Below are 27,767 nucleotides of genomic sequence, written 5' to 3' on the forward strand. Positions count from 1 at the left end.
ACATCCCATTGAGAGATAAGATCTGATTTACAACTTTTCGCCAATAAACCCGATCCATGGCTGCAGTTCTTCAACTCCCGGCTGCACCGATTCTTGCCAAATCCTGCTCCACCTGGTCCAACCACCTCGCTCGCTGGGCTCCTCACCTTCTTGTTCCTACCGGATTCGAACACCATCTTTGCAGGGTTGCTGTCCGGCAAACTTGCAACATGTCCTGTCCGTCGCACTCGTCCAGCCTTGGCGACTTTCTGGATTCTGGGTTCGCCGTAGAGTTGCGCCAGTTCTTGGTTCATTCTCCTTCTCCATACTCCGGCTTTTGTTTGTAATTACAGCGTTGAGCACCTTTCTCAAGCTTCTAGAAGTGCGTTCCTTCGTTGCAATGCCATTTATACCTGTTTTAACGTGATTTTACGGCTTCACCGAGAGAAAATAAAAACGATTATGAGAAAAACGAAGCTGCGTTACGTGGAATAGTGAATTGAAGCGAAACGAGAGATTTTTTTTTCAAAATCGGGCGGGTTTTCCAAAGTGATTGGTGATCGATGCGCGTTGAAGTGCAATGAAAGTTGAATTTTACGGGAGAAAATTTCAGTGAAAATCATTGCAAAGTCAGGTGTCGAGGAGGTTTAAACCTCTTTTTTCACGCTTCAAGCGACACCAGTGTTTGGCTCAGTGTGCGTGTTATAAACCTCTGTATGGGGTAGAGCATGCTGGTGTGTGTGCATTTGCGTTACGTTGTCTACGACCATAATGTCTACAGTATCTCGCGAATTAGTGTGCAATCTATATACAATCTCGGCGTGTATGTGTTGGTCGTTGGAAATAGTAGTTTGATATTCAGAGAACTCTGCATTGGTGCAGCCGAATTTGCGGAAATCAAAACCCGATCGGACTATTTCTAATTTCAGTTTATACTGCGAGTTTGTTGTAAATTCGTAAATAACAGAAGGCTAATATTCATCGTATGCGCGAGTGAATCATCATTAATACTATTAAAAGCAGTGATGTGTCATTCTGGCGTGTTTACGCAAGTGTTTGTTTGCTCGTTCCTTTGGCGTGGATGCACTGTTACTAACGGGACTTCCTTACAGGCAGGGAAGAGTCGCGCAGGGGCAGATTTTGACGTAGGACTACGTCTTTCATTTCTATACCGGGGTGTAAAATCAAAGTTTCGAAAACGAAAGCGTTACGCCGGAGACCGAGATTTTGAGTGTTAATAGCTCCTAAACAACTGAACGAAATGGTATGATAAACACTTCATTCGAAAGATAAAATGTCTACGCGTTCTATACTTGTTACTTTCTGATCCAAAAACTTGTTTCAATAGTCTTAAATTTGCTTTCAAAACAGGCTATTGAAATCACCAATCGGTATATAAGCGAGCGCCGCTCGGAAATCCACTCAGTTCTAATTGAACAGCGATTGGAGCATGTTGTCGCTGTTGTGGTGAAGCTCTTCATTTATCATGAAAGCGCGGATGAACGGTGTCATCAAGAGCCTGTTTGTGCACCTTAGGCCAGAAGGGAATCCATCAGGAGGAGAGTGATGCTACATACGGTTCCCCGGGAAGATCTCGAAGCAGCCGCTACACACACACACATACACACACGGAATTCTTTCCGTTTGGATCGAGAAAGATCCGGAAAATAATCTGCCAGTTCCTCTAGGAATTTAAAAATACATTCATGTGAAAGAGTTTATTTGAATGTTTTCTATCCATGTAACACTGTGACCAAATACATTTGGTTTTGTGATTTTTCAATCAATCGCAATTAACAGGATAGCTTCTGAAGATTATTTTTCCCCATCAGTAGGATATTTCCGTATCCAATATTGGATCCATAAAACCTTGTGCCTCCAACGTAACGCTCTCGTTTTCGGAGTTCTCCAAATATTCATTCATTCAGAATGAATTCAGATTCAACTTCAAACAAATGATCTTTAAATCAACGACAGTCCTACGTCACCCTTGCGGTTATACCATAGATATAACCCACTTCCTGTTTTTTTTATTAATTCGTTTATTTTTACAGGCTCAGTTACTTAAGTTTAAAGGAGCCGAATTCTTAAATATAATTTTAATAGGGGCAGATTTGTCTGTGATTATATTTGGTGTTTTTGTGCACATTTTTTTTTATTTCGTTTGTTATCCGTGATTTTTTGTTCATTTGTTATTCGCGATGAGTAATTAAATACATCGCTGGCCTAACATTTGTTAGTGTGTGTCATACATAGCAAGATAAGTACTTATGATAAAATTCGAAATTACTATTTAAAATCATAAATCATATGTGTAGTAATCATGTTGTTTTTTTTCCTTTAGAAAATCGACCACTCGAACCAACAATAATCCAGAGAATGAATTGAGTTTGTGACTCACGTATTAAACATGAAAAATATGCTCTCGTTCATGCTTCTCATTTTACCACAACCTCCAATTACATTTTACATTTCTCTCCGTCAGTCTCCCCCGGTTTTCCTTTTTATCGTGAAAAGAGAATACAAAGATTTTCAGCAGTTGAGTCAAAGCTATGTAACAGATAATCCGATTCAACGAAGCTGCAATTAATTCGTAACACTAGAATTCCCAATTTCGTTCATATTCTTCCAAAAATGTACGATTAATGCTCTCTCCCACAATATGGTTCAATTTAACGGAAGGTATTTTCTCGGTGATCTTGTCAGGTTTCCCAAAAATAACACTCCGTCGTCGCTATTGAAGTTCGATACAGCACAAGCGTGACTATTAATGGAACATATTGCCGACTCGATTGGCTTTACAGGAATTCTCTCGGTTACCTACCTTCTTAGGTTCCCCACAGTTAAATCTCCGCCGGAGTCATTGAATTTCGAAAAAAAGTAAGTGCGATGAATACTAGAATAAAAGCCGGACCAATCTATCTGACAGGTTTTCCTTCTCAGGATACCTCAATCTTTGCCGCGTATTGTAAAACATGCTGTTTTCGGATTTTTGTTTCGTCGAGTGGTCGATAGTTCGCGTTTACAGAATCACATCACTTACCTCAGTGAATACTGATTTTTACCTCTCCCCACTAACAACTATCCCTCCCATGATAAACGCTAGGGAACCACGCTACAGAGGCGACCCTTCTTGCCTTCGGGCGGCGAATATCATACTAACATTCCTTCCCTTCCCCCGGTGTTTGTAAGGACGTGGCCGGCGTCGTTATTGAACATATAAAGCTCGAATTACCGAAAATTGCACAACGAGAATGATTTGCTAGTCCCAAGCGTCATTTTGTGTGTTCTTTGTGCAATTTGGTTGGTTCTGGTCAATCACGGAGAGCAACTACAAAGTGTACAGTCTACCCAAGCTCAAGCTCAAGCTCATTCTCCTTCTCCATACTCCGTTTTCCTGTACACTACCGTATATTGTTCTGAGCACTCGGTGTTCGAAAACACCAAGCACTTGTGAGTCCTATTCAAGCACCATTCATGCTTCGTGCCCATAGAGAATAACCGGTCGAATTAGGGATTTGTACATGGTAAATTTCGCACGGGGTTGGAGTTTGTTGGACCTCAAGGATTTGCGGAGCCCATAGTAGGCACGAGAAGTGCCGACCGTCGATCAAAACGTGGTCAATTTGTGTTTCTATTTGCTGTGGTGATCACCAGGTGTAACAGTATTGGAGGCTGTGCTGGAAGAAGGTGCTACGTATGGCCATGTTCTTGGAGGCAGCGAAGTCGATAAGTCTTAGGCCGTTTTCGTTGGTTCTCTGATGGGCGCTGCACCTACCAATTACTGGTCTGAACTCCTCCTCTTGGCCGACCTGAGCATTTAAATCACCGATGACGATTTTGATGTCATGTTTTGGGCACGTATTCACGTTCTAGCTGCGCGAAAAATTCTTCCTTGTCGTCATCGGTGCTAGATAGATGGGGGCTGTGGACGTTAATAATGCTGATATTGAAGAAGTGGCCTCGCATCGTCAATCTGCACATTCTTTCGTTGATCGGCCACTAGCCAATCACCACACATACTCATACGTGAAAGTGTAAGGACTTGAGGAAATCAGAAATCAATGAAATAGCATCGAGATTCCAAGTAGTCAGAACGTCGTGGATCGGAAAATTGGGTTATACCTTTTTCGAAAAAAATCTATTAAAGGTCATTCTGAAATTCAGCGCAACACCTCACAATGTGATCAATATCGTGGTAACCTATACCACAAATACTTAGATTACTATCACTAATATTAAATCGAAAAAGATGTGCATTCGAGGAAGAATGAATAGATATAAGTCTACACACTACCCATATGACATCGCGAGAATAATTATATCCTTTGAACCATGATTTGAGGGAAAATCTAGGAATGATAGGATATAGACACCGACCTTTATTTCTACCATTTCAACTTGTCTACCACGATTTAAGTGCACGTTCACGAGGAAAATGGAGATATTCATCAGAGGTAATAGGCCTATGAAATAAGAGACCTTCCATAACGCCCTTATTAGTAAGAAAATCTGCTTTTTCATTTCCTGGTATCGAACAATGAGAGGGAATCCATACATAAGTGATATTGAATAATCTACTCATCAAAACACTTAAAAGCTGTTGGAATCCAGATAAGAATGTCAAGAACATCTAGACTTTACCGAACGAAGTGCCTCTAAAGAACAAAACCTCTAAAGAAAAAATGTGGAAATGTTCGGATGACAAGATCTGAATATGTTGTAAAGCGGTGTATATTGCAGCCAATTTACAATTCAACATTCCAACATCCCAACAGCCAATTCAACAAACATCGAACATCGTAAACTGAGCTTACGGGATGCGGAGAAGTTAATATTGAATACCCCAAACCCTGTGGAACCATTAAGGCTAGATGCATCAGTAAAAAAAGTTTTGGTTGATATGTCAATACCGTGACAAGAATATAGCAGACATAACTATTTGGCGGAAATCACCTGGAATATCACTCACATAAACTTTCATTGACAGGTCAATGTTAATAGAAGGTTTGAACAAAATTGAAGGAATGGTCTGGAAACCAGATAGAGCAGATGGGCTTCCCAGGATCAGCAATTCATGATATAACGACATTCGCTTAGTTTGAACGCCTAAGGTTAGCATTTTTCCAAAGTTTACTATCACTATGGGATTGAGTGTTTCACAACGCTCAGAAAGAGGAAGTATGACAGCTACAGTTTCCAGGCTCATTTTATGTATTGACTGCATGCATCCTAAAGCAATAAGCAAACAGCGATATTGAGTTATCTCCAGTACCAGAACATTAGTACGGGCAGCCGACTTGAAGCATAAACTTCCATACATGTCATTTACATAAAAGTTGGAAAGAATTGGACTGAAACATGAGCCTTGAGGAAGATCCATGTAGCGAACCCGTAAAACTGACGAATAATCATGAGAAAAACTCATACGCAATAGGTTAGGTTAAACTGATGCCATTTGTTATTTTCTACACAAAGTGATGTCAACCCCTGATGAAAACAGAGCAGTTTCTTTGCCTCTACGAAACCCGATGGGTTTGGGGTAAGCGACAGTAATAACAGACTGATTTCCAGCAAAAATTCGTGGACATCTGTCAGGTATGCGAGAACTACGAATCCTGTCCAGAATGAGGACCGGTCACTGCTCAGCCTCGCACGGTTTCAACAGAAAATCTTTCCGTCTACTCTAACTCAATGACAGATCGCGCTCAAAAGTTACATTAAGACCACTGACAGTAGTACCAAGTAGAATTAAAAAATAAAACAAATTCAAAAATTTTCCAGCGGGAAGTTTTTAAATTACAAATTCTCGGTGCCTACATATTTGACAGAATGTACAGAACCAATCATATTTGTCATTTCATACAGTTAAAGTTGAAGTCAATCGCGTCTAGCGCACACACATCTAATGTGGATTAACAACGTTGCCGTCATTATTCTAACTCTAACGAAAATAATTAAGTAGTGAAACTTTATTCTCATTACATTCATGCATAATTCTTATCGTCTATAATATCTATAATATTATCTATAGTCTATAATATTACATCGTGTGATATTTGATGTCTCGAACGAGTTACGGACAATCAGTGGATACAACGACGTAAACATGCCACCGTGGTTTCATGCCCAATCCACTTTACACACACATTAATGATTATTAACTCAACATCCCTTAATCCGAGTCGATTATTGTTACAAAGCCTTTCGTTCAATTCATTCATACGACTCGTTGCTTTAAAACACGAGGCCATAAACGAGACGTGCGATCTCATTCACTGTAAACACACCTCCCACGTTTTTCAACGAATGAGATATGGTTGGAATAAACAATATCAACGCGTTTGCGTTCAGTCCCCATTGAGGGGACAGAAGCATGAATCCGCAGTGAATGCTTCCTGGAGGACCTCAATTTAAACGATTATAAAAATAATGGTTGCGTTTCAATTTTCATAAACACCAAACGATTACGATTTGCGTACAGTGGGATGTTGCCAGATAGATAATACCGTAATCTTAGAATTTATATAAGCAAATGAAGTATGTGAGGTGATTGACGAGAAACCAAATTCTCTGATGACTTCTTAAACCATTTTTCATTGCAGTGGACTATATTTACTTTGCATTGAATGTACATTCTAATTTGGCGTTTTGATACCTATTGGCATCACTTGCTGGTGACGATTACCTACCAATGAGAGTTGACCACGGGAATGGAAGCCATTACCAATCAGACAACAGATTATTACCAACAGTATCAAATGGAAAAGAATGTAAATAAGAAATAAAACCACCATGATGTTTCCAACTTCTCTTTATACTTCAATCTTCGCTTTCGTGTTTTTGATTTTCTGTCTTTCTTACACAATCGATGTGCTGTTTTGTCGTTGCATTCGTTTTTATCGTTATATACATAATCATTATTGCAGTCATCCTGTCATTGGTTCATTTAATGAATTTACTGCAAGTCTAAAGAACTTTTATATTACAAAACTGTCTAGATATCCTTGGTTATTGTCATCATTTACAAATAGTACTATTCTGAATTTTGAATAATATTTTTAAAATACTAAAAAAATACTTCGTCTCGCCCAAAATGATTTTTTGTTATGAATACTTTCAAACATTCATATTTTCTTACTAAGTAAACGTCCATGGGTTCAATCGCAGAATTATTCATTGATTAATGTTGACCCTTAACAAATTCTTTTTACTATGAATTTCCTAATACTTCTACCAGAACTCGTCATTATAATATCAAATTATTTTCAGACCCAATTCTCGTTCAAGATTTTTCAACCACTTGCAAATAACATATTTCTCCCTTACATGGAATATATGTTGATACAGAAAATATAATAAAATGATGACATCTGAAATCGGACGATTCCTTCCTCGAGTTTTAGCCTTACCCCTTTTTGCTTGATTAGTTCTCGAGTTATGCAGAAACTTGTGTTTAATTTGTATGGCAGCCCTTAAAGAGGGGCGAGGGGTCTCGAGCCACCATAGGAACATTCATTGCCCCCTTAAACCTTCACATGCTAATTTTGGTTCCATTTGCTTAATTAGTTCGTGAGTTATGCGGAAATTTGTGTTTAATTTGTATGAGAGCCCCCCTTAAAGAGGGACCGTCCTTCTCATACTATCATAAAAACCTTCCCCGGACACTAAATGGTTTCGATGTTCACATATCGGGCTGCACTAATTCAATTGTGTCGTTCCGTTTGGAAGATGAAATTTTAGACGACTTTTTTGAGCTTGAGCTTGGGTAGACTGTACGATTCGTAGTTGCTCTCCGTAATTGACCCGATCCAACCAAATTGCACAATGAACACACAGAATGACGCTTGGGACTAGCAAATCATTCTCGTTGTGCAATTTTCGGTGATTCGAGCTTTAAATGTTCAATAACGACGCCGGCCACGTCCTTACAGGGGAAGAGAAGGAATGTTAGTATGATATTCGCCGCCCGAAGGCCAGAAGGGTCGCCTCTATAGCGTGGTTCCCAAGCCTTTATCATGGAAGGGATAGTTGTTAGTGGGAATGGTTGAAAAAAAATCAGAAGTCACTGCGGTAAGAGATGTGATTATGTAATCGTGACCTATCGTCTTTTCAAAAATACAAATGAAACAAAAATTTCTGCATTATTCGAGAATTAATCAAGCAAATGAAACCAAATTTGGTATATTGAGGTTAAAGGGTGCAAAAAATGATTCTATGGTGGTTAGACACTCAACCTCCATCTCTAAGGGGGGGAGACTCCAAACAAATGAAAAACAAATTTCTGCAATACTTGAGAATTTTTTTAGGGTGCAGTTAATGTTTTTACGGTGGTTAAACTCTCCCCCCCCCCTTTCCAAGGGGGTCGGCCATACAAGTGAAACACAAATTTCTGCATTATTCGAGAATTAATCAAGCAAATGAAACCAAATTTGGCATGTATAGGGTGTCTGCCATAAAAATGAAACAAAAATTTCTGCATTATTCAAGAATTAATCAAGCAAATGAAACCAAATTTGGTATATTGAGGTTTTAGGGTGCAATAAATGTTTTTTACGATGGCTAGATACTTCTCCCCCCTGCCATACAAATGTAACACAAATTTCTGCATTACTCGAGCTAGCGAAATTGATCTTTGTTCGAAACTGGAAATGGATTTTAATGTGATGAAACGCACTCCTATATCATCTTCTATCTATACAAAAAAAAAGGATCGCCGGATGTGTTGATATAAGCAGAACTCGAGGAAGAAATTTAACCATTTAGGGCTGTCTTTATTCTATCATATCTTCTGTATAAAACATTTATTCCATGTAACGGAGAAACATGTTATTTGCAAGTGCAAGGCGCCTAGAAGTATAGAAGCGGATGCAAAAGAACCTCCCATCCGAGCTCCCGGAGCTTCTGGCGCGTCACCAAAGAAGTGTGTGGCCTGACGTTGTCCTGATGGAAGACAATGCGGTCTCTGTTTATCAAAGATGGCCTCTTCTTCATGAGTGCTACCTTCAAGCGGTCCAGTTGTTGGCAGTACAGGTCCGAATTGAACGTTTGGCCATAGGGAAGCAGCTCATAATAGATTATTCCTTGACAATCCCACCAAACACACAGCAGAACCTTCCTGGCCGTTAATGAGGGCTTGGCCACCGTCTGAGCCGCTTCAGCGGGCTTCGACCACGACCGTTTGCGCTTCACGTTGTCGTAAGTGACCCACTTTTCATCGCCAGTCACCATCCGCTTCAGAAACGGGTCGATTTTGTTGCGATTCAGCAGCGATTCACATGCGTCGATACGGTCAAAGATGTTTTTTTGCATCAACGTGTGTGGCACCCATACATCGAGCTTCTTTGTGAATCCAAGCTTCTTCAAATGGTTAATAACGGTTTGATGACTTATCCCCAGCTCTTGGCCGATGCTACGGCTGCTACTATGCCGGTCTTTCTCGGCTAATTCAGCGATTTTGTCGCAATTTTCGACGACAGCCCTTCCGGAGCGTGGCGCATCTTCGACGACCTCTACACCAGAACAAAAACGTTGAAACCATCGTTGTGCGGTGGAAATGGAAACTGTATCGGGTCCATAAACTGCACAAATTTTATTGGCAGCTTGAGATGCATTTTTGCCTTTGTCATAGTAGTACTGTAAAATATGTCGGATTTTCTCTTTATTTTGCTCCATATTTGCGACACTATAACTCACGAACGACTTAACCAAACAAAACACTGTCAAGGACTATATTATAGCGCGCAAAAATACCTTTCCAACAAGCTATAGTATGACTCGATACAATGAATACAACTAGAACTACGCGCTTACAACGACACCTCGCGGAAACACCGCAGGACTTTTTTGACAGCCTAATATATCTTCTGAAATTTGTCGCACTCTCGAATTAGTCGTGTCACTTGGATCGGGTGGTACCTTCTATCACCATTCGTACCGAGGCGTTTATCGTCTCGTTCCACAATCCTATGGCAGGCGGTCTCAGGCGATCGTCAACAACAGCAAGCCAGTGGTGTCTATTCTGTATTTCAATCGATTCGAAATATTTCGAACGACTTGGTAAATTCCATTCCCTGTTTCGTTCGAGGTGTTTTCAAATTCGAATACCTTTCGTTCGGACTGTTTTGTTTTCGAACATCTTTCATTCGAATCAAACCAAACGTCAAACCCACTTTGTTTATGAAGGAGTGAATAATTTCCGCAGCGGATGAGCGGTGAACTGCAAAAATGTAAGCTAATTTTTAATCATTTTTTTTCTTTAAATTAATTTTAACGTTCAACAGGGAAAAAAACAAAAATAAAACAACCACTAAAAATCAGTTCGAGCGGATTGTGCTGCTTCTGGAGCAAGAGCCGGACATAGCAAAGGGTTTCTCCCGAGGAAATTCCGGACCCTTCTGGGATGATCTGGCGGCAGAAGTCAATAGTTTGGGACCGCCTATTCGCGATGGAAGTGGATGGAAAAAGGTATATACTAAAACGAATCCGAAACATATGTTTATAGTCTTATTTTTGCCCTGGTTTTCTGTGTAGGTTTGGGCGGACTATAAGTCCGGATTAAAGCGAAAACTCGCTCACAACAAACGGGAGCAGAGGGCGACAGGTGGAGGACCCAATAAAATTATCAATTTGTCCGAGCTGGAGGAGCAGGCAGTTCTACTAACTGGGTTACTTGCGACCGTGGAAGGAATCCCGGGTACCTCATCTCATGGAACACAGTTGGGTTCGCCTTCGGGTGAACCTCAAGCTGCAGACCAGGAAAATTTTATATATTATGGTACTTCCGACGAGTGTGACGGTATCAATAATACCATTCACTTTCAGCCCTCTCAGCCGAAAAAATCCAGACCTTCTACCACGAGGCTATTAGAGCTGCAAGTCGAGCAACAAAACAAATTTCACACCAATGAGAAATCCCTGTTAAAAAACACAAACAAGAATTTGAGTGATCTGGTTCATTATCAGCGCCAATCAGCTCGAGCGATTCTTTCCGTGGATGCCACACTCAAAGAACATCTGAGTGAACAAAAACGACATAACCACGAGATGGAGAAGATCGCGCTGGAGAAATCAATAGCGACAAATCCTTGAAACGCAGATTGCGTATATTTCAGAACATTAGAATAATGTTTCAAAATATCAGTGATCTGATTTTTTATCTTTATATTGTAACTCAAGTATAAAAAAATGAAAAAAGTTCTAATCGTATTTTTATATCTTTCCATGGAAGAAAAATCTTACTTAATTTTTTCTTTGAAGTTTGTTTGGAATAGCATCAAAATTATATAAACTTTTTTAAAATTCACGAATTTCGCCTATAGTTTATGGAACTTCCTTAACCCCTTCACGTACAACATTGAACTTCACTCGTTGTTTCTCGATGTGAAATAATTACATAGCTTCAGGCATATGATGAGGATACCGACAACTGAAGATTATCAAATTTCCGTTATTTAAAAAAAAAATTGAATGAGCTAAAAATATAAAATATAATTTGAATATTATAATTAAAATAAAAACGAACGAGTTAGTACGTAGTAATAACTCCTTCGTTTTTATTTTAAACACAACATGTATTTGCTCATCATAGGGCACCCATGTTAGATACCCACACTCAGCAGAGTAGCGGAACGACTCGAAGTGCTCGTTTTGGGCCGTGCTGTTGGAAATTAAATCGTACAGCAAGGGGTTAAAACAACACAAAAAGTATTAATAATGGTTATTTGAATACTTGGCCTGCTTACGAGAAATTGATAATGACATGTTCTCAAAGTGTTGGCAGGAATAAGAGTAAATAATTCTGCCGAAACCATAGTTAAGTAAGGAAGACACTTCCTTTTCCGGTGGTTGTTATTTATTTGAGCATTTGCAAACAAGTTAGATGAAATTTAACAGTCATAAATATTAATTTAAACAAAAGTTTATTATGTAAACAGCTGCATAACATATTATAACTACTGAGAACGACCAAATTCTAAGCATATATTGTGAAGTGCACAGCATACATTTATAATTTGAGCGCATTTAGTAGGATTGTAGTGAAGTTGTCTCGCGCCAAGGATGCATCTAAACCGATTTTTTAGTAAACCGATTGTCCGCTCGACGATAGCACGACCCAAGGCATGCCTGCGATTAAAATCGCTCTCCAAACTCCCTTCCTCCGCTGCTCTGAATGGCGTTACTAACCAAGGTTCCGATGGATAACCAGCATCACCTGAAAATATTTTATCACACAGTACATACAAGTATACTAAAATATTGTAGTTGAACATTACCTAGAATCTTAGTATTAACTTCACCATTTTGGTGAAGCTGCTCAAAGTGAGTTCTTGCAGGGCTTACACGCCATATATGAGAGTCATGATTAGATCCCTGGAAGGTAGGATCAACGAAACGAATCCTTTGCTGATCGTCACAAACCTATGTTGATAAAAAAGAGTATTTGTTCATTGATTTGTTAATTCAAATACTAATAATACTTACAATCAGAACGTTGAGACTATAAAATCCCTTCCGATTAAAAAACAAATTTCGATTCAGCTTAGGTGGAATAATTTTTACGTGGGTCCAAACACATAATAACACCCGGAATTGATGTTTTCTGATAGAAGTGTAGTTTAGCACGCCGCTGTTCGTCTTCCGTCATATTTAGGGAAATCCATTTCTTACACAGTGTCCGCTCCAGAATGTTAAGCATTTCAGTCAGCACCTTGGAAAATGTGGGCTGTGCTATGGCAATGTGATAATCTTGCCCTGCTCCATGTTGATAATTTCCTTCAGCAAAGAATCGCAAACATGCTGCGAGTTTCACCTCCGTGGATAGACCACCTTTCCTTGTGGTAAGGCAGTTCTCAATTTCCTCTAAAACGTACCGAAAAGCTTCCTTACTTAGACGAAAACTTTTGATGAATCTGAATAAGGGCAAAATTAATCAATAAGAGAAACAAACATGGGATTTTTGAGACGGATACTTACGCTTCATCAGAAAGTTTCATGAAGTCGGTTGATTTTCGGTGGTTTCGCCGATGGTAGCAAGGCATTCCAATTTCTTCTTGCTCCGCCAAAATCGGTAACAAAACGGAATCCATTGAACGAGAAAATTTTCTCACAAATTTCTCTTAGGATCAAAAATTAACTGAAATTCAACTCGCACTCGCCGCTATTTAATACGGTGTTTCTTTTTGTTTATCGGTTTTTGACAGATCGATGCATATTCGAAATTTTCTAACACTTTCGTTCGAAACGAGCAAAACGATTGGAATAGGGAATGGTAAATTCGAAAACGATCGAAATATCACTTTCGAACGAAATAGAAATCCGTCGGAATACAGAATAGGCACCAGTAAGTAAAGGCCCTCTGTCGAGGAGAGATTGCGTAAAACTAACCGCCATCATTTGTGCTGTAATCAATCTACCTTTCGAGGGCCTTTCCTTTTCCCGCGGTCTGCTCGTGGAGATATGCAGACTTAACGCGGTAGGATACCCGTTGTCTACACTGATTGATAGGAATATTGCTTCGTTTGCACGAGGGGTGGCAATGGTCTCACTTTACCTGATCAGGTTTTGGTTTCCTTAAGGACAATATAGCACTTTTTGACCACCACGCGTGCAGTTGAATTTGGGATTTTCTACTTTTGTTCACGTATCCACTATTCAAAATGTTTTACGCGCGGTAACTAACTCCGTATTGATCGCCAGCTTCATACAAAATTGATTTTCTATTGTGTCGCCAAAAACTAAGGAAGTTATCTGCGTAGGATATTTAGAAACCATCAAATTTCTAAATATAACTATTCAAAAACCACTTGATGAAAAAATGGATGAATATTCGTTCCTAATATACCAAAAAACTCGTAGATAATGGCTAAAGACAGCTAGAGATGATTGCAATGAACAAGGGATACCATAATAATTATAGAATTCTGAAATTGATCAACGCCTTCGAAATCGTGTTGAGATTTCAACCAGCGTACGAAAATGATTTTGTTCACGTATCCACTATTCAAAATGTTTTACGCGCGGTAACTAACTCCGTATTGATCGCCAGCTTCATACAAAATCGATTTTCTATTGTGTCGCCAAAAACTAAGGAAGTTATCTGCGTAGGATATTTAGAAACCATCAAATTTCTAAATATAACTATTCAAAAACCACTTGATGAAAAAATGGATGAATATTCGTTCCTAATATACCAAAAAACTCGTAGATAATGGCTAAAGACAGCTAGATATGATTGCAATGAACAAGGGATACCATAATAATTATAGAATTCTGAAATTGATCAACGCCTTCGAAATCGTGTTGAGATTTCAACCAGCGTACGAAAATGATTTTGAGTCAATTTTCATACACTAGCAGATACATTCGCCATTCATAAAGAAATAAAAACCGTTATTCTGAAAACAGATAGCAAACCTTTTAACTCTCATATGACACTATGACTTTATTTAAATAGAATGTTCCGAAAGGTTGTTTTCGACTTTCAAAAGATTGGAAAAGAGATCTGCATGGTGGCGTACGATTACGAGTTTGTGTCACTGTATGTATCATCTTCAGGTAAAGGTTTATCAGAATTAGAAGGCAGTTACTTTCAAGAACACTAAATATTTGCAAAACAGGAAATATCTCCTCCCTCTATTTTTTCGACGAATGTATTAAATACCACTATTGTTAGCAATATCGGCGTAAGACCACCCAAATCTTATCACAATAGGCAAGATAGAAATGAATTAAAAAATCGTGCGGGAACCACAATACATTATGATTATGATTTCTGTAATTAATTCTTTCGTGAATAACTCTGCAGAAAAACGTACCAATTTGGGTTTGCAGTTGAAACCGATAATTAATGTGACCTATGATCCACATTGTCAAATGAGCTGGGAATGTGTTTGTGACTACCCAGCATCAAATCGATGAAGGAAACATAGCATTGGCCGAAACACTGTGACATCTCCGTCTTGCCTCCCCTCCCTCACCGTCTTTATTGATCGAAAATACGGAACAATTAATGAAACGAAAGGGCATCATTGGAGATAGATTTTTATTTCTCCGCTAAACTGTCATCTCACGCCAAAACAACTGGATCATACAAATGGTGAGTATGGGATATATTTCTGCTTTTCATTTACTAATTATTTTATTCTGTTTCAGCTATGAATACATCCGACTGTTTTGCTCACATATCGGTGAGTGGGAAAACGTAATTCCCCCCATCATCATTCCGCAGCCGGTGCAGGCATCGAGAAACGAGAACGATGCTGGAGACCAGTCGAATGTGGATCTATTCACCATGATCGATACGGAAAAGGATAAAATTCGAGAAATGATTTTTCAAAGCACAGCGGATTACGATCCGACCAAGCAAGTATGCTTCTGATTACAATCTACATACGAGGTATGGCGCCCTAGAGGAGTGGGGGGAAAACGAATAGTGCGTTCGGTAGCTTGAAGTGTCTGCTATAAACGTACGAAAACACGTTTTTGTCACTATAGTAGTTTGCGAGCAGCAGTGATTTGAATGGAACGTGGTTGGTAGTGCGCGTCGGAAATCATATGTGACGAAAAACACGAACAACAACGCACCTGCCCATAACGCGCTGTCGGTGAAGCAATTTTTAGCCGATAAGGGCATTCCAGTGCTCGAACATGCCCCGTAATCACCAGATCTAGCCTCATGCGACTTTTTTCTATTCCCCAAGATCAAATCCGTGTTGAAAGGTACCCGATTTCAGTCCGTAGAAGAGGCGAAGGAAAAAGCGACGTGACTTTTGAATCACAAAAGAAGAGTTTCAGCCAGGGCCCGAAATCTTCGACGGTGAAAAATGAAGACCGACTCTACTCCCAGTAGCTCCGCTTCGACTAGAGCTGCTTCGGCAGTCACCGCCAACAAAAAAATGACTTGACTAGAAAATGAATTGACTAGCGTTGACTAGCGAGGATGACTGGTGAACTAGTCCAGTCAGTGGTTGTTTTAACTGACTCGACTAATGAATACAAATCTGCCTCTTCATTCAACTGACTTCAATCCACATTTCCATTTCCCTTCTTCTTCTTGAATGGCGTTAACGTTCCCTGTGAAACTTTTGCCTTCTCAACGTATGCATTAACTAGCGTCATTTATTAATACATAGTTGAGATTTCTTAAGCCAAATAACACGCCTTGAATGTATTCCGAGGGGCAAGCTCTTGAATACGCGTGACCACAGTGCAAGTCGAAGGAAATTTCTTTGACGAAAAATCCTCCGACCAGGACGGGAATCGAACCCGAACACCCGGCATGATAATGTGAGACACTAACCACTCGGCCACGGGTGCACGGGTTTCCATTTCCCCCTGACACTCATTTTGTACCCGCGTATGCAATCTTATTGTACGTCCATATAAAGAGAAACGAAAATTTGACTCCTGATGCAAAAAAGCAGTTACCCCATCAATGGAGGGTTTATTTTCTACCCATCGTGAACTCAAACCAACAAACGCAAACATTTATCAAGTATGCTAGAAAGATCCCCGCGTTAGTATTAGTTAGTATTAGGCGTGCAAAATAGCTCACACATAGCGCGCTATTTTATACGTGTGAGTAATTTTCGTTTACGATACAAAAAAATCTAGCTCACCTGCAGCGTTTGTCAAACCACGGGAAAGAGAGAGAGGAACGAATTCGTTTTGGGGGAAGTCACTTCTAAATGCAATGAGGACAATTTGACTGGGAAGAATGAAATGATATAGTCGAGTCGGTAGAGGGAGATAGTGACTAAACGCCCGACTGACTGTTCAGTCGTTTTGGCGGAGAAACTGCCGCGAAGAAGCCAAAAGCCATTACTAACTGACTACGGATATAGTCACTCGGTTAGTCAGCCGACTATCCTCAGTTGACTATGACTATGCCGTGCCCTGGTTTCAGCACTGCTTCGAACAATGGAAAAACGTATGGAAAGGTGTGTGAGGAGCCAAGGGGAGTATATTGAAGGGGAGCATATCGTTGTACCGTAATTTATAAAATATAATATTTTTTCGTAACAAGTCTCGTTACTTAATAGCCATACCACGTGGTTCAGACAAGATGATTCTCTTTAGTGTAATAAATTTCCATTGCAAACGCATATTTTACCTTGAATAGATTCAAACATAGGTTGATTGTACATTAGCTGTAATTGACACGGCAGCTTTCAGAAAAAGACGTCACAACCCGCCGAAGTGTTTCCGATGTCATAAGCCTGGTCATTGAAGAAAGAACTGTCCTCTTGGACCATGAGTGAGTGAATCTATCGGTGTATTTGAAAATGTGTTTGCAATATATCCAATTCTAAATTTCTTCCAGCCCAAAAATCGATGGAAGTGAGGCGTACATCCGGTATACCACGTTCGATTATTGAGCGCTACAAAGATCCGGAAAATAATCCGGATTCCGGATTAGTCCGGATTTCCACTGTGATAGCAACCAACAGCATCGACAATTTCCGCAGCACTATCTTCCAAGTCTTATGTTGGCAAGAAAGTGGCGTCAAGTTGTTCGATGAATGCACACAAAAGATCGATAAATCGATTGCAAGGTGGCAGTATTCGAGGTCGATCGTTGACATTTTATCGACGGCTGTTAAAAACTTTCCTTCTGAGCCCCTCATATGTGCTGAACTGTATCGACAAGAAAATAATTCGCAGGAAGTTTCTAGAAATTCACGATCAACTTTCCAACAGGACCTATCTGTTCTGATCGATTCTCTATATCGACTTTCTATTTCGATAACCATAGGCTTGCAGACAGATTTTGCGCCAGTATTGTCACATACGAGGGCGGTCCGATAAGTACTTAACCTCATCGCCCGATGGTGTCAGTATCGCAAGAGAGATTACTTATCGTGTAGTTCATTCTCTTAAACGGCTACTGCCAAAATTTCAGCCGACACGGACTCGTAGTTTTGTTTTGACCGTGTGTGGAAGCGGGCGTGTCCGCGGATTTCAGAAAAATGGAAAAAATTGTCCAATTGCACTACGAACTGCTGTCCCATCCACCGTACTCTCCAGATTTGGCCCCGTGCGACTTTTTTTTGTTTCCAAACTTGAAAAAGTCACTCGCTAGGCAGAAATTTGGGTCGAATGAGGAGGTCATCGCCGCCACGGAGTCCTACTTTGCACACCTCGAGAAATCGTATTTTTCAGATGGATTAAAGAAGTTGGAGCATCGCTGGGTCAAGTGTATCGAGCTAAAAGGAGACTATGTTGAGAAATAAATAGCCACTTTCCCAAAAATTTTTTTTTGTAGGCTTAGTACTTAACGGACTGTCCTCGTAGTTTGTTTAACAAGGTTCCAACCGCTAAGTTATTAACCCCTTGCCGTACGATTTAATTTCCGACAACAGGGTCCAAACACAAGCACAGTGAGTCGTTTCGATACTCTGCTGGTGTGCGTGTGTGTGTCTTACTTACGATCGTAGCAGTCCCGCATCATCACACGCCTGAAGCATGTATCCTTTTCACATCGATAGACGACGAGTGAGGTTCGATGTTGTACGTTCTGGCACAGGTTAATCGCCACGAGTGTGGTTCGATGTTATACGTGAAGGGGTTAACGGCAGAGAATGACGATGAAGAGAATCGATCAAACCAGATCTTTTATATCATCTCATTATGCCATTAAGCATTATTTCTGAGTTTAACGAAAACGCTGAGACAAAGAATATTGGGAATATGCAAATTTGACATTCCAGATCCTTCATCATCTGATAACTACCTAGAAGGTCGTTATACTGCTGAAATTACACTGTTTTATGGAGGCTTAATTAGAAGACTAGTGAAACTGAATTAAGTTGAAGAAAAAATATTTTCTGGAGTTTTTTTTATTCAATTATATTTTCTCCTTCAAATAAATACCAATAACACCTAAAATTAGGATTTCTATGCAAATAACACGCCTTGACTGTATTCTGAATGGCAAGCTCTAGAAAACGTGTGATCACAGTGCAAGTCAGAAGAAATTTCTTTGACGTAAAATCCCCCGGCCAGAACGGGAATCGAACCCGAACCCCGGCATGATAATGTGTGACGCTAGCCACTAGACCACGCAAGCATCATACACAGTGAGTATTAGGTTCTGGGACTCAAACTATCACCCTTGTTCAAGAATTCAATCGTATTTGAAAAATCGTATGAATTTTCCTCGTTCAACTGTAGCAACCTTGCCTTGATGCCAAATAAACGTCACTATGTTTTTGTGAAGCAATTTACAATTTACGGAGGCTCGGATACAAATTTAAATTGTTAAAATTTGAATGAAAATTATTACTTGATATTATTTGAACACATAGAAAACGTAGTTCTGACCCACTCAACTACTACCTGGGCTGAAAAGTCCCGGAATTTTTCAACAGATAACGCCACTAAAAATTTAACAAGATGCATTTCGAGAGGTGCATCTGTCACTAGCTTATGTGTGCAATTTCAATTTATTTGTTCACAAACTACAGTTGTTTAAGTGTCACGACCTGAGCATTCGCATAGAAAATGGAAAAGAGGAATATTGTACTTTGATCAAATATTGTTTTCTTATGGGAAAAACCTGAACAATCAATGCAGGGATTGACGAAATGTTATACCACTTCTGCTCCTTCGAGAACAACAGTTTATCGGTGGTTTAGTGAATTTGAAATGGGCCGTACAAGCACTGCAGATGCACCTTGCTCTGGAAGGTCCAAAAGAGGCTACGAATCCAGAAAAAGAACGAGTGGAATACATTTTGTACGATATTTTGGACATGAAAAAGCTATCCGTGCGATGGGTGCCGCGTTTGCTGACCGTCGACAGCGGCGCGTTGATGATTCAACAGCCGGTTTGGCGTTGTTGAAGCGTAATCGAGTGGATTTCTTTCGACGTTTTGTGACAATGAATGAAACGTGAATCCATAACCACACTTCTGAGTCCAATAGGCAGTCTACAGAGTGGCACTGAGGCATATTTCGAAAACTTAGACGTTTCGTACTACAGAAAGGGAATCGAAATGTTGGAAACTCGCCGTACCAAGTGTATTGCCCTCGAAGGAAACTATGTTGAGGAATCGATACAACTTCACCCAAAAATCGATTGTTTTCATTAAAAATCCCGGGACTTTTCAGCCCATGTAGTATTTTTAAAGAGGAGATTTTCAAATTTTCAAAATTTCAGCCGACACGGACTCGTACTTTTGTTTTGACCGTGTGTGGAAGCGGGCGTGTCCGCGGATTTTAGAAAAATGGAAAAAATGGTCGAATTGCACTACGAACTGCTGTCCCATCCACCGTATTCTCCAGATTTGGCCCCGTGCGACTTTTTTTTTGTTTCCAAACTTGAAAAAGTCACTCGCTAGGCAGAAATTTGGGTCGAATGAGGAGGTCATCGCCGCCACGGAGTCCTACTTTGCAGACCTCGAGATTACGTATTTTACAGATGGATTAAAGAAGTTGGAGCATCGCTGGGTCAAGTGTATCGAGCTAAAAGGAGACTATGTTGAGAAATAAATAGCCACTTTCCCAAAAATTTTTTTTTGTAGGCTTAGTACTTAACGGACTGTCCTCGTAGTTTGTTTAACAAGGTTCCAACCGCTAAGTTATTAACCCCTTGCCGTACGATTTAATTTCCGACAACAGGGTCCAAACACAAGCACAGTGAGTCGTTTCGATACTCTGCTGGTGTGCGTGTGTGTGTCTTACTTACGATCGTAGCAGTCCCGCATCATCACACGCCTGAAGCATGTATCCTTTTCACATCGATAGACGACGAGTGAGGTTCGATGTTGTACGTTCTGGCACAGGTTAATCGCCACGAGTGTGGTTCGATGTTATACGTGAAGGGGTTAACGGCAGAGAATGACGATGAAGAGAATCGATCAAACCAGATCTTTTATATCATCTCATTATGCCATTAAGCATTATTTCTGAGTTTAACGAAAACGCTGAGACAAAGAATATTGGGAATATGCAAACTTGACATTCCAGATCCTTCATCATCTGATAACTACCTAGAAGGTCGTTATACTGCTGAAATTACACTGTTTTATGGAGGCTTAATTAGAAGACTAGTGAAACTGAATTAAGTTGAAGAAAAAATATTTTCTGGAGTTTTTTTTTTATTCAATTATATTTTCTCCTTCAAATAAATACCAATAACACCTAAAATTAGGATTTCTATGCAAATAACACGCCTTGACTGTATCCTGAATGGTAAGCTCTAGAAAACGTGTGATCACAGTGCAAGTCAGAAGAAATTTCTTTGACGTAAAATCCCCCGGCCAGAACGGGAATCGAACCCGAACCCCGGCATGATAATGTGTGACGCTAGCCACTAGACCACGCAAGCATCATACACAGTGAGTATTAGGTTCTGGGACTCAAACTATCACCCTTGTTCAAGAATTCAATCGTATTTGAAAAATCGTATGAATTTTCCTCGTTCAACTGTAGCAACCTTGCCTTGATGCCAAATAAACGTCACTATGTTTTTGTGAAGCAATTTACAATTTACGGAGGCTCGGATACAAATTTAAATTGTTAAAATTTGAATGAAAATTATTACTTGATATTATTTGAACACATAGAAAACGTAGTTCTGACCCACTCAACTACTACCTGGGCTGAAAAGTCCCGGAATTTTTCAACAGATAACGCCACTAAAAATTTAACAAGATGCATTTCGAGAGGTGCATCTGTCACTAGCTTATGTGTGCAATTTCAATTTATTTGTTCACAAACTACAGTTGTTTAAGTGTCACGACCTGAGCATTCGCATAGAAAATGGAAAAGAGGAATATTGTACTTTGATCAAATATTGTTTTCTTATGGGAAAAACCTGAACAATCAATGCAGGGATTGACGAAATGTTATACCACTTCTGCTCCTTCGAGAACAACAGTTTATCGGTGGTTTAGTGAATTTGAAATGGGCCGTACAAGCACTGCAGATGCACCTTGCTCTGGAAGGTCCAAAAGAGGCTACGAATCCAGAAAAAGAACGAGTGGAATACATTTTGTACGATATTTTGGACATGAAAAAGCTATCCGTGCGATGGGTGCCGCGTTTGCTGACCGTCGACAGCGGCGCGTTGATGATTCAACAGCCGGTTTGGCGTTGTTGAAGCGTAATCGAGTGGATTTCTTTCGACGTTTTGTGACAATGAATGAAACGTGAATCCATAACCACACTTCTGAGTCCAATAGGCAGTCTACAGAGTGGCACTGAGGCATATTTCGAAAACTTAGACGTTTCGTACTACAGAAAGGGAATCGAAATGTTGGAAACTCGCCGTACCAAGTGTATTGCCCTCGAAGGAAACTATGTTGAGGAATCGATACAACTTCACCCAAAAATCGATTGTTTTCATTAAAAATCCCGGGACTTTTCAGCCCATGTAGTATTTTTAAAGAGGAGGGAAATCAAACTCAATATTTTCTCACTCAACCATGTTTCTATTAATTTCGTATTTTCGCTAAAACATTCTTATTATAATATAAAATCATTATAAGCCGTAAATTTCGATCCAGATGGTTTCACCACTTACGTAACACTTTTTACTTTTTACTTTATTACATAGAATGTATATTTGATAGGAAATAAATGTTTTTGTTGATAATTATTATTTTAAAAGTGTATTTATCAAACTCGAAAAAACACTGCCATTTCGTTTCGCATAAACGGAATACAGAGCTTAATTTCGTCAAAGCGAATTATGGAATATGTTTGCATTCCGATCGAATCTCGCTTGAATCGAGTCTATTGTACCGCAAGACGCTAAACTGCCTTCCGTTCGGATAGTTCTGATTCGATCGGATTCAAAAATAAGGGTGTATATCTTTTTTTATCAGGAATGTTGGGCATGTATTCTAGAGTATCGTGTCAATACTCTGATTTTGCTTCATTGACCTTGTCTTTAGATAACCACGGTCTTGCAGACACATTTTGTGCCGGTTTTGCCACATAGTTTGATAAACGAGATTCCCTTCTACACTTTTGATCGTATACACATCAGAAATGCGCTTAGCGCTGAGTTATTGACGAAAGAGAATGTCAATGAAGAGAATCGATGAAAGCAGATAGACCCTATTGACATGCTACTCTAGTATTGATACATTAATTATTGAGAATCTTATCAGGTGTGTATATATGGAACATTATTTTGCTTTGATTGTTAATCAAAGAACACATCAATGTTTTTCGGTAGGACAACGATTTGCCATATTTTAATCATATTCTTGGCATATCCATCTGATTCGACCCGTATTTCACAATCCAGAAAGCAAAACTATGGTGCAACAAGTCACAAGTGTCACTATTCGTACGTAAATTTTTGACTTGAAAACGTATCTTTGTTCTAAATTATCCATTATATTTATCTGAATTGGTACTCTATGAACTTCCTCCCAAAAATTATGGAATAATTCGAAGGTTTTTTGTAACGAAATTGTGATCATTCTAATGACTTCTACTGAATTGTTGAAAGACATCCCCCGAAATGAGCTAGAGCACACATTCTAAGCGCTATCAAATCGATGTAAAAAGTTTTTCGATGTTGGACGAAACTACTTTGAATAATACAATCAATAAATACTGTGTATGTTTCAGCTCAATCGCTTCATTAACCTGATAAAAATACATAGATATGAACAAACACGGAGATGTAAACGAATTCGTACTATCACAATTTTTTATTCGTTCGTACAAATTGCTGCGCAATATTACTAAACAAATATTATTCCAATCGGTGTTATTTGTTGCAATACTATTGGAACAACTTATCTGCAGGGTTACCAATAATATTTTTGAAAAACCTGGAAGATTGCTCTTAAACAAACTGGAAGAAAACTGGATCCTGTGAAACCTTTTTGTCTTAAGAAGACCGGCTATGATTTATCTAAATTGATTGGATACCCATTTCAATGCTTGAGAAATAGATTTTTTTTATGCTTTGTGTAGTATTTATCTGTAGCTCATAAAACTGTAACTGTAATTACTGTGAAACAATATTTGAGGGATAGTTTTATTTGGGCACAACTTGAAGAGTTTCCTATTTATCGCTTCGTAAAATCCATAAAATCGCTGACAAAAGAGTGTAGCAAAACTGCGTATAGTTCGATACCTCAAAAAGGTACGGATAAGCATGAGTTGCTCAAGTATTACTTTGATATTGAAATTTCTCAAGTTGTTGCTCAAGTATTACTTTGGTATTGAAATTATAAAATTTTGGTATTGAGAAGCTTTTTCTCTCAATTTTTTTTGTATTATTCATTGCTAATTTACATCTTATATTAGGTTTGTGCAAACCAAATTTCGATATCAAGATCAAGATATTTAAGGGCCCCTCAAATATTTCCTCTAGCTCGAGAAAGTACATTTGAAAAAATATGCATAGTATGCTTTCTTGCAAAATATACACTATGGTTCACATGCATTTTATGCAAAGTATGCATTAGCTATTTAGGGGAGTTTGTTTGCATTAATTAAATCAATTATATTTAGAACTAAAATTCTTTTGAGTGATTATGAGAAATTAATATCCATTTGTTGTAAACGGAAGCAAGGTTACTTGGGTTTTGTACTCATATCAATTAAAGTCAATGGAAACCATTTACTCTATGACCTTCTGAACTTCAGAATGTTTTGGAGGATCTATAACTTCTGATGTTTATATAAACTTAAAGCCAGCATAGCACACGGACTCTATGAACTATTTTGGATAAGTTTCCTTTCTATGAACATTGTATCAGTCGCGAATGGAATGGTAGATCAATTGGTCTGAACTTCAGAATGGTTTGGAACATCCGGTATTTATATAATTTGAAACACAGTGTAGCACATTGATTCTTGTGTAGGCTGTTAAATAAAATTAACAATTGAGTGATACCCTGTTTTTAAAGTAGTTTGATAGGTTTCCACCATTCGGGAAAGCTCTTCGTTTTGGAATTTTCGACAAAACACCGACGGATTGAACAAAATGGAAAGAACCGAATTACAACCCAAGGTCGAATAATAAATGTTGGAAAATAAAATTACATTAGGGATAGGAAGAGGGAGGGACAGATAATATGTATCATTGTAAATTTTGGATAAAACTAGGACACACATATGAAAAACTGGATAAAACCGGACGATATTCCAAAAAACTGGAAGATTCTAGGGTTCAACTGGATAACTGGATCGAGAAAAAAAAACTGGAAGAATCCAGTTTAATCTGGAACATTGGCAACGCTGCTTATCTGTGATACCATAATAAATTCACATCCGTAATTTCTATCGTACACATTCTTCAGGACAGTATCACGACATATTGCTTAATGTTGGCAAGAATCCAGCCCATTACATTCACCCGAAAGACACTGGAAAGTATGCCAACAAACTTATGATGATCTGTACCATCGAACTTCAAAACTGCAGAGACACTATACAAACCAATTGCCGTACCATCGAAATCAATTTTCTGCACTTCTTCTTCGTTGTAACACAATAAATGTCATCATTTTACTGAACTCGAAAACAAGAGGAAGCCGATAAAATAAGAACCTTCTGTATTCCTTCCTTAGCAGCGCATTCAACCAAAATGTGTACGCTGGAATGCATCTTGGATTTCATCCAAAACAATTAATGTTCCTCCAGTAAAAACAAATATATCGCACCCAAAGAGATGGATATCGAAACTAACGCAGGAGATTAAAAAAAAGGCTCAGTTGTTTTTTTATAAAAACAATGTTTTAGTATTTAATAAATCTTCTCATAATCTTTCTTAAAAATGAAAGTGTTAACAAAGTATTGCTTCAACTAAAATTCGACGATTCTAAATGGTTACTTTCACAATCTACTTTGTGTGTGTGTGTGTTTTTTTTTTCACGAATATAATCCTTGAGTGAAATTACGAACATCGTATAATTTGCGTTTTGTCACCTAGTCACGCCAGGCTCGTACAGGATGTTTGGAACGCCTCAATCCCTAGTCTATCGAAGTAACATTTGCGCCCCGCACAGTCTCCAGTCTTTACTGATTTGTATTTACATGTTCCATTGTTCTGATCCTGATAACTCATCATCGGCTATGGGTAGTGTTTGCACAGCATTAGGAAGCGTAACGTCCGATCCACGGTTGTTGGCCCCCAATCTGCCGTCATACGTAGTACTCCGGTGAGCTGGTGCTATCGGTAATCAGTTGTTGTTTTGCGGAAGATAGCACCCCGCTTGATTGACGAGATGACTGCTGGTGTTGAACTTGTTGTTGGGCATGTTGATGCTGAGCCGCCGAAGTTATGGTGGCATGATCGCGAAGTTTGTTCTTAAGCTCGTCCCGCTCCTGCTTGAGCAGCGCCAGCTCCATTTTCATGTGCTGCATCTCACTCTGAAGCTGACGATTGGTAATCTCCAAATCATGTCGCTGTTGAAGACGCTTCGAGCGGCAATTTTGTGCATAGCCACGGTTTTTCAGTGTTCTTCTTTTCTGCTTCAAACGTACAACTTGATCACGTGGGCAACCATGCAGCCGCTTATTAAGTTCACGTACCGAGAGTGACATCAGCAGGTCATCGTTGATAATATCGTCACTGCTGTTGCTGCTAGTGTAGCAGCTTCCGCCACTGTTACCGTGTCTGGGAGATGCCAATGAACCAGCGGAACTTACAGAGTGCGGTCGATTGGAATGTCCGTGCAGATGAAGATGATGATGGGAACCGCTATGCATAGGATTCAAATGTTCTAGCTGACCATGATGATGATGGGAAAATCCATTGGTGGTATGCGATGGCATATAATCTTTCCGCTCGATCCATTCACCCTCGGATGTGATCGAAAATTGGTGCGAAGGTCGCAGATCCAGAGGTTGCTCCATACGCATCGTCTGCGGAACGATCATCATGTTCTCCATTTGATCAGGTTGGATGCGACTCCCATAGTAGGAGTACGAAGCGGGATTCGCATGATTTGGTGAACCAATCACAGGTGGTGTTTCGGGTGGGGTAGAAGGTACACCCGAAATAGGTGGATTCAGCAAAACCGGTTGACCATGCGTAGGATGTGGATAGAAATCCGACGTTGGAGTGATTGAATTCACCTTGCGCTCCTCCACGTGCCAAGTGGCACCGTTGGCTTTCAACCGTATAGGAATAAATCCATTTTCGTCACTCACGGTGGTCCAGATTTTGGCATTCCCTGTGGTGGGACTGACATCCTCTCGCTTGACATTGGTATCTTCCAGATGTTCTAGCACAAATTCTTGTATGTAATTGTCTGCGAAAGCGGGTTCTTCGAGATTCATCGCTCTGGCAACACGTTCTCCCGGTAGTTTCATAAAACAATTTGTTTTACCACTTTGCACCGAAAAAAATAATGTTGAAACTAAAGTGAAAAGCGGCTCAAGGTTTAGTCACTTCGTCTTCACACCCCGAAAAACAACTTGTGTCACTGTTCTTCCGTGTTTAGTGCTCACTATTTACAAGCAGAGCGTCGCGGAAACCTTCTCTAGCTTGCATAATTCACCGCAGATCCAAAACATAAACACGTCTACCGCAGTCACAGTTCTATCATTCCACGTGGTTTAGTTCCTGTGAGTTGATGCCAATCGCAATCATGAGAGCACTAATCACGCGCGAATCAATTGGCCAAGAACACTATTGCACTAATCAACGCCGCTCGAGATAAGACCGACGATAAGACCGACGACAAGTGGAACACGCAGTAAGCGTGCAATCGATGTGAATTCAGCCGCGACTGGACGTGAAATAGATGAAGAATAAGTAGTGAAATTCCCATAAAGAGCAGGGAAATCAAAATCACCCACTCCGGATGC

General features: G+C 39.6%; 3 protein-coding genes across 3 annotated transcripts; 1 reads left to right on the forward strand and 2 right to left on the reverse strand.

Annotated features, from left to right (window-relative positions):
- Nucleotides 1–10,029: 10,029 nt before the first annotated feature.
- On the forward strand, nt 10,030–11,604 carry LOC129779228 (uncharacterized). Its single transcript, XM_055786585.1, has 3 exons — nt 10,030–10,208; nt 10,263–10,446; nt 10,513–11,604. Coding segments are annotated over exons 1-3 (744 nt in total). The 5' UTR covers nt 10,030–10,206; the 3' UTR covers nt 11,071–11,604.
- An 803-nt stretch (nt 11,605–12,407) lies between these two features.
- Nucleotides 12,408–13,314, reverse strand: LOC129779152 (uncharacterized). The gene is made up of 2 exons (XM_055786442.1): nt 12,955–13,314; nt 12,408–12,890 (listed from the first exon to the last, which is right to left on the reverse strand). Exons 1-2 carry the CDS (start codon nt 13,065–13,067, stop codon nt 12,521–12,523), a joined length of 483 nt encoding a protein of 160 aa, XP_055642417.1. The 5' UTR covers nt 13,068–13,314; the 3' UTR covers nt 12,408–12,520.
- A 12,397-nt stretch (nt 13,315–25,711) lies between these two features.
- LOC129777231 (transcription factor MafB) lies at nt 25,712–27,689 on the reverse strand. Its single transcript, XM_055783386.1, has one exon. The coding sequence runs from the start codon at nt 27,267–27,269 to the stop codon at nt 26,097–26,099; it is 1,173 nt and encodes a 390-aa protein (XP_055639361.1). The 5' UTR covers nt 27,270–27,689; the 3' UTR covers nt 25,712–26,096.
- Nucleotides 27,690–27,767: the final 78 nt, after the last annotated feature.

The sequence above is a fragment of the Toxorhynchites rutilus genome, chromosome 3 (assembly GCF_029784135.1).
Source record: "Toxorhynchites rutilus septentrionalis strain SRP chromosome 3, ASM2978413v1, whole genome shotgun sequence".
NCBI lineage: Eukaryota > Metazoa > Arthropoda > Insecta > Diptera > Culicidae > Toxorhynchites > Toxorhynchites rutilus.